Source organism: Osmerus mordax, chromosome 2 (genome assembly GCF_038355195.1).
Source record: "Osmerus mordax isolate fOsmMor3 chromosome 2, fOsmMor3.pri, whole genome shotgun sequence".
Lineage (NCBI taxonomy): Eukaryota > Metazoa > Chordata > Actinopteri > Osmeriformes > Osmeridae > Osmerus > Osmerus mordax.
In genome coordinates, this window is record NC_090051.1 from 8,859,209 (window position 1) to 8,885,730 (window position 26,522).

The 26,522-nt window shown below is 42.2% G+C and overlaps 1 protein-coding gene across 1 annotated transcript in view; it reads left to right on the forward strand.

Moving 5' to 3' along the window:
- hibch (3-hydroxyisobutyryl-CoA hydrolase) overlaps window positions 1–26,522 on the forward strand; it is a 124,934-nt gene that overhangs the window by 91,000 nt on the left and 7,412 nt on the right. The window contains exon 12 of the mRNA XM_067228908.1: window positions 11,344–11,463. Within this exon, the coding sequence (XP_067085009.1) occupies window positions 11,344–11,463 (120 nt within the window). The remainder of the gene's footprint in view (window positions 1–11,343; window positions 11,464–26,522) is intronic.

The window sequence follows — 26,522 nt, forward strand, 5'->3', positions numbered from 1 at the left end:
CTATTCTAATTGCCCATTATTTTAATAATCAAATAAGTCACTTAGATATGCTTTTGCTTCTGAAAGGCAGCAAATTACATTTTCTTTCATCGCAAGAAAGTTGGAATAGGATCTTATATTTGTGTGGGTGTATCAGTTATTCGCTAGCACACAGGGATACTTAATGGGCACACAGTGGAAGCTCCTGTGATTCTAGAGGTTACCCCTTACCTTGAATATTATTTATTTATTTTATTTAGTCATTTAGCAGACGCTCTTATCCAGAGGGACTTACAGTAAGTACAGGGACATTCCCCCTGAAGCAAGTAGGGTGAAGTGCCTTGCACAACGTCATTTGCACGGTCAGGAATCGAACTGGCAACCTTCAGATTACTAGCCCGATTCCTTAACCGCTCAGCCACCTGACTCCCCATATGAGTATGAATATGAGTGTCGAAATTAAAGCTGGTGGAAAGTTGGTGTCCGTCGCAGGGTTCTCAATATTTCTTAAAGGTTTGGCTTGAGATTACCATCGGCTACCCATCAATATTTGGGTACTGAAATCCGGGAGACGGGCGGGCCGTGCTGGTGTTTCTTATTGTCTGGTAGGTGGAATTTAACTTGACACATGATGTATAACTCAACTCGGCAGACAACTTGCCTCAGTATGCCTGCGCCTTGTCCATTAATTGTAGCGGGACAAGTTATTCCTTAGGCTATGCTACTTCTCAGCGTTAGAATTACAAGGTGTTTTGAAATGGACACAATGGAAAAACTTATGTGGACAAACCCGCCCCGTCCATAATTGCATTCACTCTTATTCCATAGCTATTGTGGTCTTAAACTAGCATAACTACATATGTCCTACACATAAATACCAGTATAGAATTGTGAGATGTTGTGTTTAGAAATATATTAGGACCATTAGCTTCCCTGCATAAGAACAGGTACTTACAGGAGGCGCTTCGAGAACGCTGATCCATATGCAGGGCTTGACAATACCGATGGCCCGGGGGCCAGTAAAAAGTAACGTTGGGACAGTTAAACTAGCAACTCACTGTCCCGATCGGGCCACTGCAAATTATTGATTGAAAAAAAGATTTGCATTGTAAAAGTTTACATCCTTCATATGTTTTGCTATCTGCTAAATGCATAAATAACTTTGCAGCTGTCAAATATCCTCTTTAGAGGACCAAACACCCCCACATCCAGTGGCTGCATGACGTGAGTGGTGTGCGCAGGGAGGCACACAACCACCACCATGTTCTCCCTGCAGTAGCGGATGGCTTCCCTGTTCTTGTGGGGTTCCGCCTGGTCCACCACAAGTAACAGAGGCCTCTCTGGGGGGGCATGTTTTATAAAGTGGCCTAACCACTTCAGCAACAGGCCACTGTCCATATAGCCCTTTTCTGACCTGCCATAGATGGCACCAGGGGGGCCTTCCAGGGAATATGGAGCACTCGGGAGGCAGCCAGTGAAGATGATAAAGGGGGGTATGTCTGCCCCTGCAGCACTTATGCAACTGTGCACAGTGATGTGCTCCCGTGTTGTCACCTGCTGCCGGTAGATGTGCCTTTTGCCTTTGGGCGCCAGCACCCGCTCCCTCGACTTTGGTTTGTCCCCAAACCCGGTCTCATCGGCATTAAACCAGATGAGGTTTTGTGTGGAAGCCATGCTGGTTGAAGATAGGCTCATAAAGATCAAAAAAGCCATCAATGGCTTCTTCGGTGGCCGCAAATACCCTGGCCCTGTCGATGTGGCTGGGGATCCTGGTAGACAGCTCCGGGTGGCGAGCCCGGAACCGTGACCACCAGTTGTCACTCAGGCCCCGCTCCAGATTGACTAGAGATGCCCTCCCTGAGGCTCTGACAATCTCCAGCTTGTAGACCTTTATGGTGGCCCGGCTCAATGGCCACCCATGGTCTGCCATCCACAGAGCATACTGGATGAGCTCCTCTTCCTCTTCTGGAGTGATGGCCAGGTTGGTGTGGGGCCCATGAAATAGAAAATAGAAATAGACAAAGAAAACGACAATCCTTTATTTAGGACTATCTCACACATAGTGAACACACGTGTGGAGGGTGGTGGAGAACACCAGGGGACCAGACCTAGTGCTTCACATGTCCTGACAAGGGACACAGGCAGGAGAGCAATCTGAGAATGTGCTTATTTAGTTTAGAACTACAGTACTGTACAATGATTAGATTTTTGTTGGCGTAGCCGGTACTGTAATTAGTCGCGCTTGTGAATCGCTGGTCTCAGTTCGAAGCGAGATCGAACTGAGACCAGCGATTCACAAGCGCGACTAATTACAGTTGCATTAGATGTGTGTGTGATTACAACGAGCAGTGCAGCTGCCTGTTAAACTTGCGTTATCATTTGTGGCATAATAGATGAAGCTCCAGTTCTTTTAGATATTATATATATTTTTGCTGGTGTGCCATGGTTAGGCTACAATACAGTAGCTGTTATTGATCATGCTAAGTCTAACAAAGGCAAAAGACACCACAGGGATTTGAACCCCTTCCTGACAAAGCAGGAGTGCCACCACTGGAGTCAAAGGGAGTGCCACATATTAGACCCTATTTTACCTGTTTTCTATAGCCTATCATAATATATTAAATAAGGTTGACTATAGCATCAGTAATAACTGTTCAATAATTGTATTTGAAGAGAAATATCACGTCCTACTAGTAGTGTTCAGTGTCATGATTTTAGGTTGCGGCTGCATAAGACGCAACATGACAGTTAAGGTTTCCTGAGGTAATTGTATTTATAATAAATTGTCTTATTGGGTAGTTTTGATGATAATTGTAAAGGAATACATTAGCATTAAATAAAATAAGATCAGTTTGACGTAATTCAATACATAATAACATTTATATTGGTTTCACTCAAAAAGACGCGTTATGACAGTCAATTTTCCTGCGATGATTCTAGCATGAAACCATCACGTAATCAAGACTGTAACATGTCACTTTAAAACAACAAACTGTATGAAATGATACTTCAAAACATACTTTAATATGTTTTTGTTTAATGTAGACATTTGTAAGTTGATAAAACAAGGCTTAGAGAGCAGTTTCCCTTCCCTTGAAAACGGAACACAGTGAGTGTACTGTAGTTATAAACACAGAGGAAAAAATCTCTACTTTTCGAGTTCGGTTTCCGTCACTTCAAACTCACGATTTAAAAGTCTAAAAGTGCTCAAACCTTCACCATAATTCAAGAGTAGTGTACGCTGACAAACCCAATCATTGATTATAGCTTAAAATGTGTAAAAATAGGTGATATGACTTACCGAACGTGGCTGCCTCCAACACGGCTATCAGGCGATTCCAGTTGAAAACAACAATGGCCGCCGAAGAATAATTGATATTCGTAATGGCGAGCTGCGATTGGAAGCAAAATGAAACAAGAGCAAGGAGTGAGGGTGGGGTCTTGGTCAGCACACAATTTCCAGAAAGGATGTGTGTGTCTCGCCAAGCTCGCGCGTGTGTCAAGGGGCAGCATGAATCTGCGCGCGCTGTGGAGCAATTCAATACCAAGGTGAAATTGTTTATGGTACTTCAGAGTGATGTCACCTTAAAGCCTATTAGGTTTGAAAAACCATCATTCAAAATGACATTTGATTTAGTGACACAAACATATTGAGGCAATGTGTTACATACACCCCTTTCAGCCATTTCGTATTTGATTCAACTGTCTTAAGTAACGTTTTTAAATACGTCAATGATACATATCTGTACAAAATTTCAAGTCAATTTGACCTTTTTTGTAAGAGGAGGTCGATTTTGAAGGTTTTCCAAAATTATCACTGTACAGGAAAATCCATCATGGCGGACCTTATGGGTCCTTGAGGCTTTTTTGTTCCTCATGAAAAAGAAGAAGAATTGGAGCAATGGGGTGGAAATGCCATCACTTTGGAAATTTGACTTTTGGGCGTGGCCTGTGGCGCCACCTATTGTCCGATGGGGACTTTTTGGGGGACTTTTTGAGATATTGGGGGGCAAGGAGAAGAAAAAATATAGCTGCAAGCAGCAATGGCGGATTCCTCCTAACATTGCGAACCATTGAAAAATGTATATTCCTCACAAATTGTCACTGTATAGAAAATGGTTGGTGAATGAGTGGGCCTCATTCACCAATGTCTTCCTAAGTTATTTCTTACATTTGTTCTTAAGAAAGTTCCTAAGAAAAGTCTACGTGTGATTCATGACGTGTTCCTAAACAGCAGAATTGTTCGCAGGTTTGAGTTTAAGTTGAAAGCCTGTGCCCCGTTGCTCCTATTTAGCATAGGTAAACGCCCCGTTAATTCCCATAAAAGGGCATGAGATGGCAGGGCCGTGTGCACACTCAGAGAAATGTCAAAAAGACGTGGTAAAGACGGTGGAGGCCTTGACAAAAGACAGAAAAACTTTTGTAATTCTGAAGTGGAGGTACAGCTGCAAGAAGTTAGCGACAAATGACACATCATATTTAGTAGCGTCAGCGGTGGATACAAAGCAGTAAATAAAACCGATGCATGGAATGCAATTACCCATGCAGTGAACGCTGTATCTGGAGAAGGGCGCAGAACTGATGAAGTGAAAAAAAAATGGTTTAACTTTAATCTGAATTCTTAAGCAAAAAAACATAGAAATCAGTTGACTGTTACAAATATCCATGAGGACTGCTCTTGGTAGCCTAAAGCGTTCCAGCAGGTAGCCTACTCGTCGCTCTCTGCAAATAAATCGGTATGGTCAAGGAGGATGTGTTCCCTCCTCAGGGAACGATCTGCAAAATTTTGCAGCAGCAATAAATACGCCATTGTGTGGTGTAGTCCTAGTGTGCGGAATAAGCCTACTTTGGGCCTATAAATACAGTGATAAGTCGCTTATTATTGGATGGCAACGTTCCCTGTTAACATAATTTATTTGAATTGAAGGCAAAGCAAGGCTAGTTTACAGTTTTTTTTACAATCGCTATGACAATCTTTTCAATACATCTAACAAGTTTCCTTAACTCTTAATGCACCAACATACCTACCACACACAATTGGCAAAACGTAATTAATTTCACGCTTAAAATCACACATTGTAAACTAAACTCACTAATTTTCATAACACAAAAATACACTAAACAATACACCATGTCTACCAAAACACTAACACACGTTCTCTTTCAACAGGAACATTTAATCAATCATAGCACATGTCATAAAAAACACTAACATCAGATGAAATAACAGAAACTGCATTCTATTATACAGTATGTGTCAGGTCTCACAGTATATGGATCATAGATTGTGTTTTGCAATGCAGTTTCTTTTGAAGCCTCTTTACATTTTTGTTTGGTTGGTTTTAGTAAATGCATGCATTTTGTTTCTTTTGTTGCAGAAATTCAGAACAAAAAATGAATGACCCATCTCAGAGTAGCTTTATAGAATGTACGGTTACTGTATTGAAAAAAAGAAGACAGAAACATAATTGCTGCAGTAAAGGCTTCAGTTGCAACAGGACATTACTGCAAGAAATATGCAATATAGCTGCCATTTACAATATTTCATCAGTTACCCTAGCTCTGGCCCTTCTCTGAGCACCACCACACATTCTAACTCCTCTCCCTTGTCCTGGTACTTGTCTTCCTCTCCCTCATGCAGGCATTACATATTCTTTCTTTCTTCGTGTTTCTCTGTATTGTTCTTTTTCCACATAAGATCAGCTCAAAGAGGTCCTCTTACTGTATACACCCGAGTGTTTCCGAGTTGGGAATCAGCTGTGATTTACAGTATTTGCATAACTTCAACCAGCTGTTTCTCAGTAGCAATGGAATAAAATACAGGGGATATGTTTGTATTTCAATTTACAATATGAACAGCTGTTCACTTTGACTTTAGCCAATAAGTTAGGTTTTGAACATGATGTTATCTGTTCCGACATACAGTGTGAAATCATTGGTAAATTGGGCAGTAAAAATCGATTGTTTTGGTCTTGGTTGAGCTTGTGTGTAAAAGAAGTTCAGGCATTTAACATTTGTGTTTATTCTATGCATTTTGTGTCAAAGCAACAAGAAATGTGTTAATGCTATAGCCAATACAGACGGATGTTGTGCTAACTGTCAAGAGTTTAGGAAACTTGTTAGAAGTATTGAAAAAATTGTCATAGCGATTGTAAAATATTGTATTTATATAGGCCTAGCACAATTCATACACAATGGAAATTCAAAGTGCTTTACAAATGAGCAGAAGTGTAAGTGTAGTGTGTATTTATTAAAACAAACAAAAAGAACATGTGTAAAATAATGAAAATTATTAGTTGGAAAATTATAAAGGAGAGAAATATTCTATTTTAAATTAGAACGGACGAAAACGGTATAACTACTTATTTTGCGCAAACATGTCAGCTCTCAATTGTGCGTAAGAGTGCTCTTGGGTGTGCGTAAATTCTGTTCTTACCTAAGAACAAATCCCAAATAAGAAAACATTGGTGAATGCCAGAATCTTCGTGAAAACTGCGTAAGTGGGGTTTGAGAACAAATTTGTTCGTAAGAACATTTGGTGAATGAGGCCCAGTGTTTCAGGATTTGGAGAACTTTTTACCATTGCATACAAAATTGGAAATGCAATACCATCAAGAGCCACATGGGCCTTTGCTTCAAGCCAAGGAGTGAGTGGGGGCTTGGTCAGCCCACACTTTCTTGAAATGTTGTGTGTCTCGTTATAGGTTCTTGAGGCTTTTTTGTTCCTCATGAGAAATAAGGCATATCTAATGAATTTCAGAATTTTGGGACAAATGGGATGCAACTGGCATCACTTTGAAAATGGGCAAATTGGGGCGTGGCTGCAGAGGTTTAAAAGGCTACCTCTGCCTACACTGACATGTACCAACTCAGAGCATTGAGTTTCACATCCTCCTTATTGGACTCACTCTTATTCCCATAGCTATTGTGGTCTCAAACAAGCATAACTACATGTGGCCTACACATCAAACCACATTTTTAGTCAATTGGAGTCATAGTTCATACGAAGATATTTGTACATTTTCAAAATGTTCACCGTACATGGTGGATATAGTTTCCCATGATAAATAAGACATGTATGTGTAGCCTGTGGTACTCGTTGCTTGAGGGCACCCTGTCTGTTTGGAGGTTTCTCTTTCCTGTGCTTCTATGACATCCTTATTAGGGGCGGGGCATGGGCAGTAATTGGGACTGGCATAAATACTGACCCCTGGGATCCTTAGCCAGGTAGCTCTTCCATGCTGTTGGCACTGTTTGTGTGAGGCAGTGTTGTGGGCGCTGTGGCTCGTGCGAGGTATGTCTAAACAATGTTTCTCCTTAGCCTCTCAGTCTGTTTGTGCCAACCTATTAAGTGGGTCTCTGTTTGGGAGCCAACAGAGACGTGGCCGTGAATCGTGGTCCCAGCAGTGTTCTGATTGATCAGTAGTGAACTAATCAGACTGCACAGGTATGTGGAACCATGCCATGGTGTATTGTGGAATGCAAGCATTGTTTTACTGTGTTTTGTTTGTTTGTTTTTTAGACCAATGCAGCTTCGCGGCGTGCTAGCTGCTGTTCTTTTGAGGTTCATTGTACGCATGTGAGTTTGTTACTCTGAGTGACTGGGCTTTGATTTTCCCTCTAGCCTTGGGACTGTTTGTATGTTTTGTTGAACGTGTTGTGAGCCCCAGGTTAGAGGAATTTTCTTTCTTTTGTTTTGTTCATTGTCTTCCCTGTAGTCACCCCCGTTATTGGTCAAGCCATAACATCCTGTAAGCTTTGGGAAGCCGGTCTCCATAGTATAACTTCACTGAGTGACTAGTGTTGCAGTGCTGTGTTGTCCGTAGCAATTATCTGAGTGTTTCATCCAAACTTGAAGTTTGCAGTGGGTTGCCCTAAGGGTTGCGTGCACTTCTATTCACGTGTGGTATCGAGACCGTAGCTTCCACTAGCTTTCATCCTCTTTGGCTTGACTGATCTTAACTTGTGGCCGTGAAGATTCCCACCTTTTTTTATGTATTTATTGACCAGCCTGTACGACCTCCTTCAATGTATGAAATAAAGACTGTAGTTTTGTATTTTTCTAACTTACCTGTGTCTGTACACTCATTGGGGCAGAGTTCCCCTTGCTCTACACTATTCTATCAGTTAGCTCAAGGGGTGGCGTAGTCAGCTGTACTGTAGGGGGCACTACATATGTTTCTGGCATTTTAGAATGATGGGGTGGAAATGCCATCACTTTGAAAATGGACAATTGGGGCGTGGCCGTAGCGCCTCCTATGGGTAATGGTGGGTCATTTGTGGTGTGGTAGTTACTCATGGCCTATACTATCAATGTTTCAGGATTTTGAGAACTTTTTCTAAAATGCATTACCATCAAGATCCACAAGGGCCTTCACTTCAAGCCAAGGAATGAGTGGGGGCTTGGTCAGCCCACAATTGCCTGAAATGTTGTGTATGTGTCTCGCCAATTGACCTAATCTCTATGACTTAAACGTCCTTTTAAGTTTTTCCCTTCTCGTTATATTTTCAGGCATTTAGCCTACTCATATTGCATTCATTCATGAATAAAGAACCCCCTTTGAAGATTATTGTACGACGTTACTGGCAGTAGAAGATGGAATCGCGATTCAAACAGTACCATCTGCTAACTATGCACTTTGTAAAGCTCTCTCTTGGAAGTCGCTTTGGATAAAAGCGTCTGCTAAATGAATAAATGTAAATGTAAACTGAAAATATGCCCCCAAAAACTCTGTGGGGCCCGCTTTCGAACGATCACATATGTGTGACGCTACTCCTTAACGGGTTAATATATATGTGAGAGAACAAAGGTTGTGCCCTTGCCGAAGGCAAAGCACACCCAATAATAATAATAAAAATATAATATAAATATAAAAATATAAAAATAATAATAGGAATACTAACAAAAACAGTAGGTTCCCTCCTACCGGAGGAACCCTAAATATAGCTGCAGGCAGCAATGGCGGGTTCCTCCTCAACATTGCAAAAATTGACATGATACAGACATGTATTTCATACATGTACACAACAGTTCAAGACAATTGGAGCAATGGCTGATTTTAAGTCATTTTTTGAAATTCTTCACAAATTGTCACTGTAGAGTAAATTCCATGCTGCTGACATTAAGGGTTCTTGAGACTTTTTTTGTTCCCCGTGAGAAATAAGGCATGCATCCAACTTCCAGACATCTTGGCCTGATGGTCAAAATGCCACCCTTGAAAGTGACAACTTTGAAGCGTGTTCTGTAAGGCCACCTGTGCTCTGGTCAGGTCCATCATGCAGAGATCCATTCTTTAAAAGCTTTGACTACAACAATAACTTTATGAAAGTCAGGATACACTACTAAAGGAAGTGAGTGTAGGTTATGTACTACTACTTCTTTCCCAGCGCAGGTCACGAAATGCCTTTGCACATGTTGTAGTGTCTTCCTCGTGAACTACCAAGTTTGGTGTTGATCACTTTTGTGAGGCTCAGTCCGGAGATCATCTCTGGCAATTTTGAAGTCAATTCGACCAAAAATGTAGGAGGAGTAGCGAAAACTTGTTTCCTTAATCTTTATTGTACAGAAAAATCCAATATGGTGGCCTTTATAGGTTCTTTAAGGCTTTTTTGTTCCTCATGAGAAATAAGGCCATATGTAATGAATTTCAGAATTTGGGGATTTATGGCCTGCAAATGGCATCACTTTGAAAATTGACATATTGGGGTGTGGCCTGTAGCGCCACCTATTGTCTCACATGGCCCATGTTTGCTATGGTAGTTACTAATGGTCTGCAGTTTCAACATGCCAAATTTCGCAACTTTTTACGCTACTGGTCTAGGGGCTGCCATTGACTCCCATGGGTAAAACATAATAATTAATATAGCTGCAAGCAGCAATGAGGTGGCCAAGCAGTCAAATGACCCATAAAACATTTTAGACATCCTCAGAACAGGGTTCCGAGTGCATGCAGCAAGTTTGGTGTGAATCCATCAAAGATTTGCTGAGATACGACCCAACTTCCTGTTTGCTGGCTTAACGGCACATTTTGATTGGCTGTATCGGGCAAATGGTTTTGAAAATCAAAAAAACATACAATGGCTTTTGAGAGGCTTGGTCTGAAGATAATCTCTGCCAGATTTGGTGAAGATTGGACACACTTTGTTTTTTTTCAATAATTCAAAATGGCGGCTGCATCAATTCGGCTGTTATAACAATTTATCATGTGTCACACACGGGATGTCCCAAGATATCATGAGACAAAGGAATCACTTAATAAATGCAATCAAATCAACAGTTATTGGCCAAAACAAATTTTTGCTTCCTGCGGCCACGCCCAGTGATCACATGACACCAAATCGTTTGGACATCCTCAGAAGAGGGAGCAGCTTTGCTGCTCGGCCACCAAATATATATCAGTGGTATATTGTTGGTATTATTGGGTGTGCTCTTGTCGAATCGGTCCAATAGGTTTCCTCCTAACGGAGGAATCCTAATAAAATGGTTCCCCGGGTAGTTGAACCCCTAAACCCCTTTTCCCCCTGTGCTAGATAGATGTTAGAGACTGTGGTAAAGATTAAACTTGTTATACATAATAATAATGATTTCACCTCTTATCTTCAAAATAAAAGTCCAGGCGCAAAATGGCAGACAGAAGCAAGGTTCTTTCTGGTGAATCAGATAAAACACTCCAATGTGTTCATGCTTCAGTTTCAGCAATACTAATGGGGGATAATATATGATAGTTCTAAGTACCACCTTTCATTAGAGATAACAATTATGAAAAATAATACCTTCTTATCCTAAGTATTGGCCTTGGTTACCAGGGTCCTTTTGGAGTCTCCACAAGGCCCTTTTAGAAAACGCCTGGATGTACTCTTAGAAAAACATGTGTCAAATATGAATATATTGTGGTATTATATTCGAAATCACAGTCAAGGCAAAGAAAAGATTACTTTTACCTATTTCGGCCATACACAGTCATTTTAACCGCACACATTTTTTACTTTAGATCTTTCCCGCGGCTGATTGTTGCTTTGCCACTCTTATTGTCTATGTCCAAGAAACTTTGCTAGTGGTCTGGGGTGCTATTGCTAATATGCTTACAAATATAAACTATTCGATTAAATTGGCTAATCATACAATAGTTGAATGGAATTGAAAATGTTTCATTGCGTGTTTATCATGAAACCGAGAGATTAGAGTTTGGAATCTGAATGACCGCTTATGGCAATTCTAATAATTAATTATGGAAAACCGTACACTCTTTAAAGAAATCTATTGAATTCAGATGTTGGGTAAATACCTTTTTGTGAAGTTTTGTGCTTTTTTATGTATTATTTAAGCATAGAACTATGTATTTTTCTCTTTGTGTTATTTCACAGATTTTATCCCAGATGTCTCCTACGTCGCTAAAGATAACCTTCAAACAACTGCAGCAGGGAGCCACCATGAGTCTGCAGGAAGTGCTGGTGATGGAGTATAGGCTCAGTCAGGCATGCATGGTATGTAACCAGTAGCGGCTCGTCAGTGGAGGCAAAGGAATCTGAGCCTTCTTAAAAATTACTCAGAAATGATTGTAGATAAAGCAATAAAAGTGACTTTCTTACAAAATGTTTCATACCTTGTTGATGATGACCATAATGTATAGATTTTTTTAAAGATAACTGCTCCTCTCGTTACTAAATTTAATGGATGTTCAAATATTGCAACATCATTTGTTTACATTAAATACGCTTCCAATAGAGGCAGAAGGGAGGCTAATTGACTTGTACCTCCTTCCGCATAAATAACCAATAAGCATGGATCTCCCATTCCTAAAGCAATTGGCATTAAGTATTACATTGAAGCAAGTCTGCCATTGGTTATAAGAGAGCAGCAAAACCTCACTTTAGCCAATATGGCTGTAACAGTTAGTGGATTATTCCTTACAAATTCAGTTTGGAAAACCTAGTATTACACAACAGAGGACAGAGCTGTTTAGAATTTTCTGTTGTGATGTATTCTTCAATTAAATCAATTAAATCGACAAATAGGTGAGTAGAAATGTTAGACCAAATGGTTAGGATTAGGTTTGGCGGGCCGTAGGATTGTTTGGTACTAAACTATACGACGCACACATTTATTTGTTTTAGACCAAGTAAAAGATTTCGTCCAAACAATGTATTACATCCATAAATAGCCATCAGTGGCGGAACCAGACTTTTATATATGGGGTGGCCAAGGGGTGGCCAGGGCTACTTCAGGGGGTCCACAGACCAAGACTGAAAATGTGTGTGTAGCCTTAGCCTGGCATCTAAGCAGTGTAGATTATTCATATGATTGCTGATGAGAAATATAAATTCAAATGTACTTAAGCCTGAGTTCTTCAGTGTGGCCTAGTATGGTCCACTAGGGTTACTTTAATCAAATTCTACATTTACTATGAATAGACTGCGTCTCTACGTCTGAATTGCAACTCATTTCTTTCTTACACACACTGTACTGTACTCACAAACTGGAGAGACTTTGGTCACTCTGTTTTCATGAATATATAATCTGGGTCTAACCAGGTTAAAGGTTAGATCCTTTGATGAATCCTTTACATTAAAACTTGACTATTAGTGTATAGTCACACAAAAAATGCCACAGTCATCAAAACAAGAACACTCATGAATCAACAACCAACATTTTAAAGTGAGGCTTAAGTAGGCTTACATGTGTGGCCTACAAACACAAGCTAAACTTGGCATGTGACTGACTGCCTATGCTCTGACCTGGTGCCTGTAGCCTCGGGGAGGGAGCTGCTCTGAGGTCTTGGGGTGGTGCATGGACTGGGGTCTATTTCCACCTGATCCTGTTTGCTCAGCTTTTTGAAGAAGTCTGCTATCTCACCCTTTTTTAATGTTTGAAGTGAACCCTAAGCAAAAATAACATGTAGGCCTACACATCCAATTACCCACATTTGAGTCCAATCTCAATCTTAAACATATCCCCATTATTATCTTCAATCAACTACCAGCCTTTAAGTTACTAGATCATGGCTAGCCCTACTCTGAAATACGTATTTCAAACAGGCATTATACAATAGCACACAGGGTAGCTATCTGACTGCAGTGTGTTAATGTTTTGTAATGTTAATAGATTGATAAGGCATCTCATCAAGGAATCTTAGCAGTTAAAGTACAAAAATAGTGTAGCGACCCACACAGAAAGACGTGTGTTATATGTTAGGCTGTTGGTTGTTTACCAGTAGTGTTCGCGGGGTCCGACATGCCAATCAACCTGCTGTCTGCCAATCACGGGAATGCCCAGAATGTTCGGATGCCAGGCATCCTGATGGTTTGGCGAAGGGGGAGGGGGGTTGGGCAGGGGGATGGAGCATTCAAAGTTAAGACCAGGTTTAGCGTCTGTTCTTTCTGTTACGTCTGGGTTTCACAAGAGACGGTCACTATTGTTTTGTGGGATTGTTAAGGCGTGTCAAACTGGGTAGTGGAGAATGATACAAGGTTAAATACTGGACCAAGTTATTTGTAATTTATTAATAAGTAATGATGAAATCACAAGAATACATAAAGAATACATCACTCCAGGATGTTCTTAGTCTAGAGCAGTAAAACCAGTCGATGATGTCATACAGCTTCAGAGAGCAAAGAGTTACAGAGTAGATGATAATGAAGGACTTCGTGAGAAAGTAGTCTTGACTGAAATCAGAGTTCTGCCCAGTCTAAGTTCTGTCTCCCTGTCTTCAGGAGACAGGTCTTGTACCCCCAAGAGAGGGAGGGGGAGGTGTTTGTTAGGTGATTGCTCAGAAGACAATGGGGAGGGAATGTGGCCATCCTATCAAGTGTCAAGGGCGCTCGTGGTCACCCAGGGTGGGCAGTCCAAGGATCTGCTGACGTGCAGGAGAAGGGGGACAGAGTCTCCAAGGTAGGGAACAGACCATCCCAAGGTCTGATCATGTCATGGGAAGGGGAGCAAATGATGTCCAACGGAAGGGGGCATGGACAGAATATCCAATGGGAGGACACAATGTCCAGTGGGGGGACAGACCAGTTGGTCTGATGACGTCCAACCGCCAGAGGAGTTACATCCGCCACACCCAATGCGTCTCCTTATCTCCTGATGTTGACACTTTTTACTCAAAAGAGCTGAGGGGCCCATTGTGCTCACACCTCCACCATTTAGCCTCCCCAGTCAGTGTGCTGACCTTCAGCATTCCATCTCACATCAAAAGTTACATTCAACACATGGGTTACTCTCCACAGACTTAGAAGCGTCCTGTTGCAGAAGTTCATCTGTTCTTAAAGGGGTGATTGATTGCAGGGACCGCCTTTTTTGGCTCTCGTCTGTATCTTTGTCACGCCCAAAATGTACATCCAGACCCACTCACTGGTGTTCTTGCCCAGTCCGAGGTAGCGTAGATCTCCGATGCTAGTTTAGCTGCGCGCTGATCTGTGTAGGCTACTTCTAAGCAATTACAAAGAATAATGTTTCGAAGTATAACAAGGATATTGAAAATGGACCACGGTTGTAAATGCTGTCCAGGCTGTACAGGGAAGGCTAACACTATAGTCTTCCCAAGGAGCCAAACATTCGACAGGCATGGCTGCTGTTTGTCTATGAGAAGATCCAGGTGAAGTTCGACACTCATTTGCTCTGAACATTTCACCCAAGACAGTTTTGACAACCTTGGACAATTTCAAGCAGGATTTGCTAAGAAGCTGAACCTGAAAAGATGTGCTGTTCCGACCGTACGCTCATCGCAACCGCAAGCTGTAATATCATCACAAAATCATACTGTAGGCTACAGTATGATTTTGTCGGTAGCAGTTATTAGCAATGCTAACGTCTCCTGTATCTAGCATAGGTAGAATGCTAAATACGTTTCTAAACACATCAACATACTTTACTTAGCAAATGACTCTAGCTAGACTAGCTGTAGTCGGCATTAAAAGGGAAGCTTCCGAAAAAAAATTAGCATTGCTAATAACTGTTACCGACAAAATCATACTACAGCTTGCGGTTGTGATGAACGTAAGGTCGGAAAGCACCTCTTTTCAGCAACAGCTTCATAGCAAATCCTGCTTTAGCTACATTGTCCCAGGTTTTCAAAACCGTCCCTGGTGAAATGGTTCGCGCAAATGTGTCGAGGGTCGAACTGCACAGAGATCTTCTACGCTACGGTATAGACAAACATCAGCCATGCCCGTCTAGTCAATGTTAGCTAGACTCTAGCTCATCGGCTTTTTATTAACGCTGATTTGCAAGGAATGCAAGAACAGCTAGATAGCGAAAACACCTAGACTGTAGGCATGTAAACTAGTTAGGTTGCTAACGCAAGAGCATAGGTAGAATGTGTGATGATTTAGCCTAGTTTATTGGCAATGGGGCTAACGTTGTTTCATGTTCCTGACTGTTTCATTCAAATAAATATCCCGTGTTGTTATGTAAATCTACAATTCACGATGCATGTTTGTCCAGATCTTTGTCAGGTTATTTTTCAGCAAGATGTCTAGAGCTAGCTAACTAAGCGAATCACGATATAGTTTGGTTGCTATAAGCTGGAACGTTCTACCCACCTAAGTCAATCCAGTTTGCTTCGACAACAGAAGTGGGAAACAACTAACGTTATCATTTCAAATGATATCTAGTCAATCTGTTGAAAACAGTGTTGTGTAGACACAATAGATTTATTTGCGCATTTTTATTTCAAGTCTCCACCTTCGGTGTTTCAGTGAGTGCTGTTGGCCGTGTTGCGTTTTTGCTCCCCAGCTTCACTCGTTGAAAACCAACCAATCAGCGCGCAGCTCATCTAAATATTAATGAGCATACCATAAAAGGAGAAAAGCGAGTGTTTTTTCCCAGGATCTATCAGGGGGCATAGAACAGCACCCGGGCCGTTTTCAACCCAACAAATGTTACATACCCTATTCGGAGACCTTAAGGAACAGTGTGAAATACCCCCAAAAAACAGTCAATCACCCCTTTAATTAAAGTAATTGATCACATTTGTATATATGTTTTAGTATTAAGCATTACACATTTTATATACTTGAGGTAGTGATTGGTATAGCAGAATTGATTAGCAGTAAAGTTATCATTCCTTCACACTACCTTTATTTTATTTAGCGTGGGCTAGGGCCAAACAGCTGTTTGGCTTACTAGTAGCCTGTGTACCGTGTGGTTAATAAACGTCAATTCGGGAACTTCATCTTATGCCTGGACGATTGTTCCTTTCTGACCTAGTCAGGTCATTACAATAGATTTCAAATGGTTAAATGATACTGTTGTTTTAAAAGTGTGCTATATAAATGAAAATGAAAAAAAACAAATTGAATCAACTACACCACAGTACGACAACTGCGCTGTTAATTACTACGGTAGTGCTAAGTCTAAGTGCCAAACAAAAACAGAGACATTTCTCTTATCTTAATATGTTATGGAACCAAATTGCCAATATGCATCTTTTTCTATGGCTCTGCGGCCCAGCAACTCAACTTTCATAACATTTTGTTCAGGAAGCTTCAACCTCCAATGCTAAACCTTAAAACGATAATATGATGCTCTTGTCTTCCGTCGCTGTATCAGACGCTGGCGTAGTGATTTGTGACTGACTGGTGAACTGTGGAAATATCCTCAATTGAAAGAATGCGCTGCCAGATGTCAAAAGAAACGCTTCTTTTAATAACAAGATAAATTAAATGTCAATCAGCATCCAATTGCCGGGGATAGCCAGTCCAATATCAGGGGGGTCCAGTGCCACCCCGGCCACCCCTCTGGCTCTGCGAGTGATAGCCATGGACACTTGCTGCATCATTTTAAATTTGCGACTGAAGCATCTAGGGGTGCAACAATTCAACAAGCCCACGGTTCGGTTCGGTTTTTTGGTTCGGTTTCGGTTTTGGTTCGCAAATTAGGGGGAAGAAAAAAACATTACAATTTCAGTGTTCTCTCTGTATTTTCGGTGTATTTTCTGTATATCCGGCGAGGTGGGAGGTCCCGAAGCGCAGAAGGCGACTCAAAACGGGGTTTGGAGTATTAAACCGAAAAAACCGAACACAAAAAAATACACAGCCTACATAGCTTCTCTGACAAAAAAAACCTGCTTGTACATCAGGGCAATGTATATTTTTATTTAAGAACATGCACTGCATGGGTGTGAAAATTTAAAAATAAACACTGCAACAATCATTTTTACAAGCGTCAATTATCCATCGGATTCAATTAACCAAAAAAACGCACTGGATGAGACAAACAGTCCATCATGTGACCATGACCATGTAAACAGCACAGGCTACTTGTGGGACTTATTTGAAAAAGTTAAGCACATTTTGTTGTCTGTTGTCTGACATTTTTTCCCCTGAGGGAAACCAGAAAGGGGGATTTATTCGCCATGAAAGTTTGCACAGACAAGGAATTTGCTTTGGCAGGAAGGTGCATACAATAAATATATACCTAAAATTTAAATATGTGGACTAACTATACTAAGGGTACATAAACTAGCAGTACTAAGTGGGATAAATATAAGTTGCCGTAAATTACAATATAAAAATACAAAAATACAAATATTACAAAAAATACAAATGTACAAGATACCATGTTGTGGTGCAGTGCAAAAGCAGAGTGTTTTAAGCAATAAGTCATTTGAGTCAGTGTGGTCCCTTGGCCTTGTTGAAGAGGCCAACAGCGGAAGGGAAGAAACTGTTTTTGTGGCGTGAGGTATTGGTCCTGATAGACCGCAGCCTTCTGCCGGAGGGGAGTGACTGAAACAGGGAGTGTCCAGGGTGGGAGGAGTCGGCCACAATCTTCCTCGCTCGCCTCAGGGTCCTCGAGGTGTGCAGGTCCTCGAGGGTAGGCAGATTGCAGCCAATCACCTTCTCAGCAGTACGGATGATACGCTGCAGTCTGCTCTTGTCCTTGGCAGTGGCAGCAGCGTACCAGACGGTGATGGAGGAGGTGAGGATGGACTCAATGATGGCTGAGTAGAAGTGCACCATCATTGTCTTTGGCAGGTTGAACTTCTTCAGCTGCCGAAGGAAGTACATCCTCTGTTGTGCTTTCTTGATGAGGGAGCTGATGTTCAGTTCCCACTTGAGGTCCTGGGAGAGGATAGTGCCCAGGAAGCGGAAGGACTCCACAGTGTTGACTGGGGAGTCACACAGGGTGATGGGGGTGAGTGGGGCTGTGTTCCTCCTGAAGTCCACAACCATCTCCACTGTCTTAAGAGCATTGAGCTCTAAGTTGTTCTGGCTGCACCAGGTCACCAGGTTGGCCGCTTCCCACCTATAATCAGACTCGTCTCCACCAGAGATGAGCCCAATAAGGGTGGTGTCGTCCGCAAACTTCAGGAGTTTGACGGACGGATGACTGGAGGTGCAACTGTTGGTGTACAGGGAGAAGAGCAGAGGAGAAAGGACGCAGCCCTGAGGTGATCCGGTGCTGATGGACCGGGAGTCAGAGACTTGTGTTCCCAGCTTAACGCACTGCTTCCTGTCAGACAGGAAGTCTGTGATCCACCTGCAGGTGGAATCAGGCACGTTCAGCTGGGAGAGCTTGTCCTGAAGCAGGGCGGGGATGATGGTGTTGAAGGCAGAGCTGAAGTCCACAAACAGGATCCTGGCATAGGATGCTGGGGAGTCCAGGTGCTGTAGGGTGAAGTGGAGGGCCATGTTAACTGCATCGTCCACAGACCTGTTGGCTCTGTAGGCAAACTGCAGGGGGTCCAGTAGAGGGTCAGTGATGGATTTAAGGTGTGCCAGCACCAGGCGCTCGAAAGACTTCATTACCACAGAGGTCAGGGCGACGGGTCTGTAGTCATTATGTCCTGTTGGCCTTGGCTTTTTGGGCACAGGGATGATGGTGGAGGACTTGAGACAGGCTGGCACATGGCATGTCTCAAGGGAGGTGTTAAAGATGTGGGTAAACACCGGAGACAGCTGGTCAGCGCAGTGCTTGAGGGTGGCTGGAGAGACAGAGTCCGGCCCAGCTGCTTTGCGGGGGTTCTGCCTCTTGAAAAGTCTGTTAACTTCACCCTCCTGAATGGAGAGAGTCGTCACTGTAGAGGGGGGGAGGTGGGAGGCCTCCTGGGTGGGAAGGGGTAGTTCAAGACTGTGCAATTGTCTTTCAAATCTGCAGTAGAACTCATTCAGGTCGTTGGCCAGGCGGGAGTCGTTAGTGGAGTGGGGGGCTCTGGGCTTGTAGTTGGTAATTTGCCTGAGCCCTCTCCAGACAGAAGCAGAGTCGTTTGCAGAGAATTGGTGTTTTAGCCTCTCTGAGTACAGTCGTTTAGCCTCCCTCACCGCCTTGCTAAACCTGTTCTTTGACTCCTTGAAACTGTCTTTGTCCCCACTCCTAAACGCGGCCTCTTTCTCTGACCTCAACCTTCTGAGTTTAGCTGTAAACCAGGGTTTGTCGTTGTTGTAGCTTACCCTGGTGCGTGTTGGTATACAGCAGTCCTCACAGAAGCTGATGTATGATGTCACAGCCTCTGTGAGCTCATCCAGACTATTGGTAGCAGTCGTGAACATGTCCCAGTCAGTGCAGTCCAAGCACGCCCGCAGATCCTCCATAGCTTCACTGGTCCACTGTTTTGATGTCCTCACAGCAGGCTTACAGCGCTTTAGCTTCTGCCTGTATGCAGGAATCAGGTGGACCATGGCGTGGTCAGAGTGACCCAGTGCTGCTCGGGGGACCGCATGGTATGCTTTGCTGATTGTAGAGTAGCAGTGATCCAGGGTGTTTCCTTCTCTGGTAGGGCATTTGATGAATTGTCTATATTTTGGGAGTTCTTGAGTGAGATTGCCTTTGTTAAAGTCGCCTAGCACAATAACCAAGGAATCCGGATTTTCATGCTCCACACTCAGTATCTGGCTGGCGAGCACACGTTGAGCCTCGTTAACGCTAGCCAGCGGAGGCATGTAGACGCCAACCAGAATGAATGATGCAAACTCTCGTGGCGAGTAAAAAGATCTACAGTTAATAAAAAATGATTCCAGATCAGGAGAACAGTGCTGCAGAATCACTGTCACATCTTCACACCAGCCACTGTTAATGTAAAAACAAATACCACCGCCTTTCGTTTTGCCAGAGAGCACAGGGTTACGATCCGCTCTCAGCAGTTTGAAACCTGCTAGCTGTAGCGCAGAGTCTGGGATCAGTTCACTCAGCCATGTCTCCGTAAAGCACAAAACGGAAGATGAATGAAAGTCTCTGTTTTTCCACACCAGTAGCTGAAGTTCATCCAGTTTGTTGCTCAGTGAACGCACGTTGGAGAGAAATATCCCCGGTAACGCTGTGCGTGCCCCACGCCGACGGAGTCGCACCAGAGCACCGGCTCGTTTGCCTCTCCTACGGCGCTTCGCTGCTAGGACAAAGCCGAGGGTGGCTTTGACTATAATTCCCACTAATTCCGCCGCTGGAAGCAGAAAAGTGGGAAATAAATCCACAGGAGTTGTAGTCCTGATGTTTAGAAGTACTTCTCTAGTTAGAGAACCCCGGAAATCTTGGCAGAACACTGAATTAACAGACAAAACAAGACAAAAAAGAGCGCACCTAACGACCGAGGCAGCCATCATCGGCGCCATCTTTGCACAGCAAGGCTAACAGCTAGCCTACTCAACCAGCACAAGCTCAAGTGTCACTTGAAGTGCCTCCCCCTCGTCTTAACCTGAAAATTCACCTCAAAACGCATCGAAAATGCAAACACAAGATTTTTGTGAAACTTCAATGGGGGATAAAGACTAACAAGACATATAACAACATTGAACACTACACAAACAGTAATTTATTTTTTTCATTTAGGCAAATCATTTTCCATAGTGACAAAGGTGCCGTATCCAATAAAACAGGTTCCGGAATAGCCCTGGTTAGCATACTTTACACGTGCCTGGCTTCGTATGATTTGCATCTCTCCAGCAGTGTTGCCAACTCCTCAGTAAGGAAAGTAGTGGTGCTGCGCGAGGCTATTCACCTTATTCCGCCAGCTAGCATTGTTAGCAGTAGAACGTTAGCTTCTTGTTATCTACTTGAGGTTCTAGTTTTTACATCAGGTCTCTGCTATTAGCCATAAACTGCAATGTATGAGTGACAAATTGTGCTGTAATAATAAATAGTAACAACTTTTTCATTGAGGGTCTTTGGTACAAGCTTTATGCAACGTGTTAAAACTTACACTGGCCGCGTTTCCCAGATTTGTTATATGTTGTGCACTAGTAATCTTCCCTCCTATCTAATGGCAATTAGAAAGACGCATCTATTAAATAATTAGATTGCTGCGTTGTTTCAAAAGCTTTACATTACATTTAGATGCATTGCAGCAGTTGTTTTGCTCTAGCCATGCCCATACATTTGGTTATAATCTTGTATCTACTAATATCATAAATTGAGAACACTCTCATTCTCTTTTAGTACCGTTATAAAGCGGAAAGTATCTAAACCGGAAATCAGAATACACGGATGGCCGCGCCCATCGCGACTTCCGGAATAAGGTCAATAGTGAGACTGACCGCCTGTGAGTGCTTAGGCAGAGGAGCTCACGGCAGCACCCGCTGCTCCTTGAGGACAGTACTGCGATCCGTGCTTTCATGTCAGAGTCTCTAAAACACCAGCAAGTCTCCAACAACATAAAAGTCGCCAGGAGGGTTTGGAAAGATCGCCAGATATAGCGAGAAAGTCGCTAAGTTGGCAACACTGCTCTGTGGGTGTTCGGTTGTGTTTTCCCCCCCCCCCAAAAAAGGTTTTCTAGTAGATCCGAAAAACCGCGGTTACATGTCAAACCGAACCGTGGGTAGTGTGTTGAACGGTTCGTTTTTTTCGGTTCGGTTTTGCACCCCTAGAAGCATCCAGTCATTCATGTAAACTTGGTCATAACTTCAGATGTAAACATTCCTAAAAATCTGTCTCAAAATAGCCACTGCACTCTGACTTTTTGATTGACACCTCATTTGACCCAATAGGAGCTTTCATTGATATAGGTTTAGGGGGAATTTTGGAACCTTCAACTAGGGATGCACCGATCCGACTTTTTCAGTCCCGATACCGATCCGATACCGTTGTTGAATTAATAATAAACTGTATACCTCCCACCTTATACCTTCCTTCCACCATGTGGAAGAGACTAAAGGCACCAGATTTTCCTAACTAAGACAAAATAACAGATGTAATGTACTGAATTCTTATTTGTTATAAAAAAACTATTGTGCATTCAAAATGCAAAAATAGAAAGTAATCAAATGTATTAAAATAAATAAAATGTAGCAGTAGAAACAAAATAGTGTATTGGTCAAACATACAATAGTAATTAAACAGTTACCAAACATTGTAAAGATGTAAAAATATTTGAATTCATATTTATTTGTTGTCGCTGGTGTGTGAACCATGGAAGTTTTTAGCTTGAAGCATTGCACCATGCTGTGTACAGCTCGTGTCCAACCAGTGGACAGATAGCTAAACTTAAAAGCAACATGGAGCGAGCCAAAGAGTCGGCTGTGTGGAGATATTACTAGCCAACTAGTTCGTCGGCTGTTAGCAAAGTAAATGATTTGAGGGGTGGTGGAAGTATTGCAAAGTACAATCCTACCAATTTAATCAAGCACATCCAAAAGCACAATGCTAGGAGCACGCCAAATTCCTGCAGCTCAACAACTCTACTATACTGTAGAATCTACAGTGTAGAAGGAGTAGCGTCGCACATATGTGATCGTTCGAATGCGGGTCTCACAGGGTAACGTTGCATATGCGATTTCGAAAATTCCAACTGAATATTTTCCGATAGACAAAAACTATGCGACAAACGCTGTATGGCTTCAATATGTGCTAATGAGAAGGCTAGCAAGTATCACTAGCATGCTAGTATCATTGCTACGACCATTATGCTTGCTGTGGGGACCGTCGGAAATATTTAGAACTCACGCAACGCATCTAAAGGTTCGGTTAACTCATGCTGCTGACAAATGACATAGGATGTGCTCCGAGAAAAAAAAAATATTGATCGGCTAGTGGATCGGTGAATTTTTCCGATCACCAATCCAGCTATTTTGTCAGGGGCCGATATCCGATCTTAATATCGGATCGGTGCACCCCTACCTTCAACTTAAAAGTCTGCGCGCATAGCTGTCTCACATGGCATGCGCCCATGCGCTAAACCAAAACAGAATACGTTTTGGTATTGTTGACACTTTTGGATCTCTAATCATGGCAAAACAGACTAAGAAAACTAAATAGTTGCTCCAAGAAGTGGTGAAAGAATGCACTCGGCGTGAAGACTGGAGTCTGGTGATAATGTTTTATTTATATAATTTTCATTTTTTTCATGATTATTATTATTACTCATTGACATTGATCTTCAAATAACAAACCAAGCAGTATTTTTGGATATACAAAGTAGAAATAATAATAAAAATAAATGCTAATGAATAAAAGTACATCCAACTCAAGTACATCAATTAAAATAACACGGGTTAATAGTCTTAGGAAGTATCAGAAATAAATACTTATGAATCAGACAAAGTACTCTGTGTTTATGCATTGTTGAACATTTCAACTCAAGTGATAGATATAGGGCAAATTGGCCGTCATTCGCGCAAATTTGCATGTTTGCATTGACTTTACATGTAATCTCGACGCGCGGTGGGACTAAAAGATTATCAAAGCAATAATCCACAAGAGGGGCATAAATGATAATAAATCCTACAGCAATCGATGGATACATTTACATTTATTCATTTAGCAGACGCTTTTATCCGAAGCGACTTCCAAGAGAGAGCTTTACAAAAGTGCATAGGTCACTGATCATAACAACGAGGTAGCCCCAAAACATTGCGGGTAGCCAAAACATGAAGCATACATTGTGAAAAGCAAATAAGTGCCAATGGAAAGAACCATAAGAGCATGTAGTTAAATAAGTTACAAATTAAACAACATGAACCTCAAAAGGTGCAAGAGTGTACCTGTAGAAAAAGCAAGCAACAATAATATAATTCACAGCGAGTACAATAAGTTAAATCAGTTAAAACTAACCAACAAGAGCAACAAGTGCCTCAATAACAGTCATTGTGTTCCTGGAGGAAGCTAACTTCAGGTCCAGCAAATCATTCCTAAGTACCGTTGTACTCCCGGAACAAGTGCGTCTTAAGCCTTTTCTTGAAGGTGGGGAGACAGTCAGAGTTGATTCCACCATTGGGGGGCCAGACAGGAGAAGAGCTTGGGTTGGGAGCGGGCGCTCTTGAGAGGTGGGACCACCAGACGGTTGTCAGAAGAAGACCGTAGGTGGCGGGTACGGATGGATACGACTCAGAGATACGAGGACCTCATCGAGGTAGTGCGATAGAAGAGAGACTTTCGATTTAGGTCAGTAAGTCTACCCTAGATAGTAAACAAACTTTCCCTTTCTCTAATTTACAATCAAATCACCATTATGTAGTGCTTACAGTTTACAGATCACCCCGTAAAATACTTGGGGGAAAGTGGATTATGACAACCAGGGCATGACATTAGCACCCGCCCACCCGCCAAATGCGGGTAGAATTTGTCTGTGGCGGGTAAAGCAGTCAGTCTTACTAGCCACTTTGGCGGGTGGAATTCTATATCTCTATATTTTTTTTTTTATTGTAGCAGGGCTGCCAACTCTCTTGCATTTCAACCAATTCACACGCTCTCACGCCACACATTGTATTTCTCACGCTGAGAAGGAAACAACCAAGTAGTTCTGCTAACGTTGTAACCAGTAATGGACGAGTCGCAGATACACTGAGTGAAGCAACACTCAAGCTCACGATGCGCGAACACGGAACACCCGTGAAATCTCGTCTCGGGGCTGGGTAGCGCAGCAAAATATTGGTTGGCCCAGTCGCGGGGTGGAACGGGAGAGGGAGGGTTTCAACGCACCGGTTGCTAATCAGGCTGAGCGGGGCTGGAGATACTTGTTTTTACTAAATAATAAAATATATTTTTGTACGTCGGCCTGTACTAGTCTTCTGTGTTGCCTTGTGCCGAGATCTAAACCCTGAACGGGTGGAGCCGGGTTCACTGTAACTGTGACAGCCCCACCAAATCTCACTCCAAGGTTTTTTGAAAAGTTTGCAACCCTGTTGTAGGCTAGTCTTCTCAAAACACATCTAAAATAATAAACTCATTGCAGGGTTCTCAAGCCTCACGCATTGACCGTGAGACACACGCATTTCAACATTCATTCTCGCTTTCACACATACATACAATATAAGATAAACATTTGTTTGTAGGACATTTGGGAATCGGAATTGATTAGACAAAAATAATGTTTATAAATATTTAAGTTGACAAAGTTTTGCTTGTGGGTTTTTTTAGTTTAGTTCATATATTTTGTACATATACATTTTATAATCTTTATTTGGGTGTTGACAATGTCAAGCGCTGTTGACAACGATTCTAAGGTAACATGTTGTAATGCGATGGAAGATTCCACTGAGAAAGCTAAATAGAACACAGCACTTATGGCCAGGCAGGGCTAACCAACTTCAAGTCAGACTTCCAAGGAGCCTATTGAAATGCTAGAGCAGTAGAGAGTAAACATTTTGTATGTAGAGGTTGGGTTGAATAGGTGGTATAATGGGACAATTTTAGATAATACAAGAAAAAAAGATGGCTGACTAGTATGTTTTACACAGTGGACACGGGTCCTTAAAAAGTCTTAAATCACTTTTCCTAAAAATAAGGCCTTAAAAAGTATTTAATTGTCTTAAATTCAGATTGGATGGGTCTTAAATTTTGTTGTGTCATGTCACTGCGAAAATGCAGGCAATCTTTTCTGCCAGGCAAACAATACTGCGCAGCTTTTGATGACGTAAAGCATCGGCAATACAGCAATGGTTGATAGTCACTCAACTTAGAAACATGGGGAAATGCAAGTTCAATTACAAATGGCTTGAAAAGAATGAGTAATAAGGTTGTGCCTGGAAATGCTTATGAAGCGAACTGCGTTATGTGTCGGAAGAATTTCAAACTTGGGACAATGGGGATCAGAGCGGTGGAATCGCACGTGCAGAGCAAAAAATACAGAGACTAACGTAGTGATGTGTCGTTCATGAACGAGTCGTTCATGAACGAATCGTTCATGAACGAATCGTTCATAACTCGGGAGTAACGAGTAGTCTCAGAGTGATTCGTTCATTTTCTGATTAATAAATAAAAAAAGTTAAAATAACAAAACCTGTAATTATTACTTGTGAAGGAATGTCATTCATGTGTTACTAAGGTCACGTGAAAAGTAATCCAAAGACTCGTACCCGGCAGATCATTGATCCGAAGACTCGGTTGGCAGAAGAGCAGGGGAGTCAGGTGGCTGAGCGGTGAGGGAATCAGGCTAGTAATCTGAAGGTTGCCAGTTCAATTCCCGGCCGTGCCAAATGATGTTGTGTCCTTGGGCAAGGCACTTCACCCTACTTGCCTCGGGGGAATGTCCCTGTACTTACTGTAAGTCGCTCTGGATAAGAGCGTCTGCTAAATGACTAAATGTAAAATGTAAGTGTAAGAACGAAACATTGATCCGAAGACTCAGTTGGCAGAAGAACGAAACATTGATCCGAAGACTCGGTTGGCAGAAGAACGA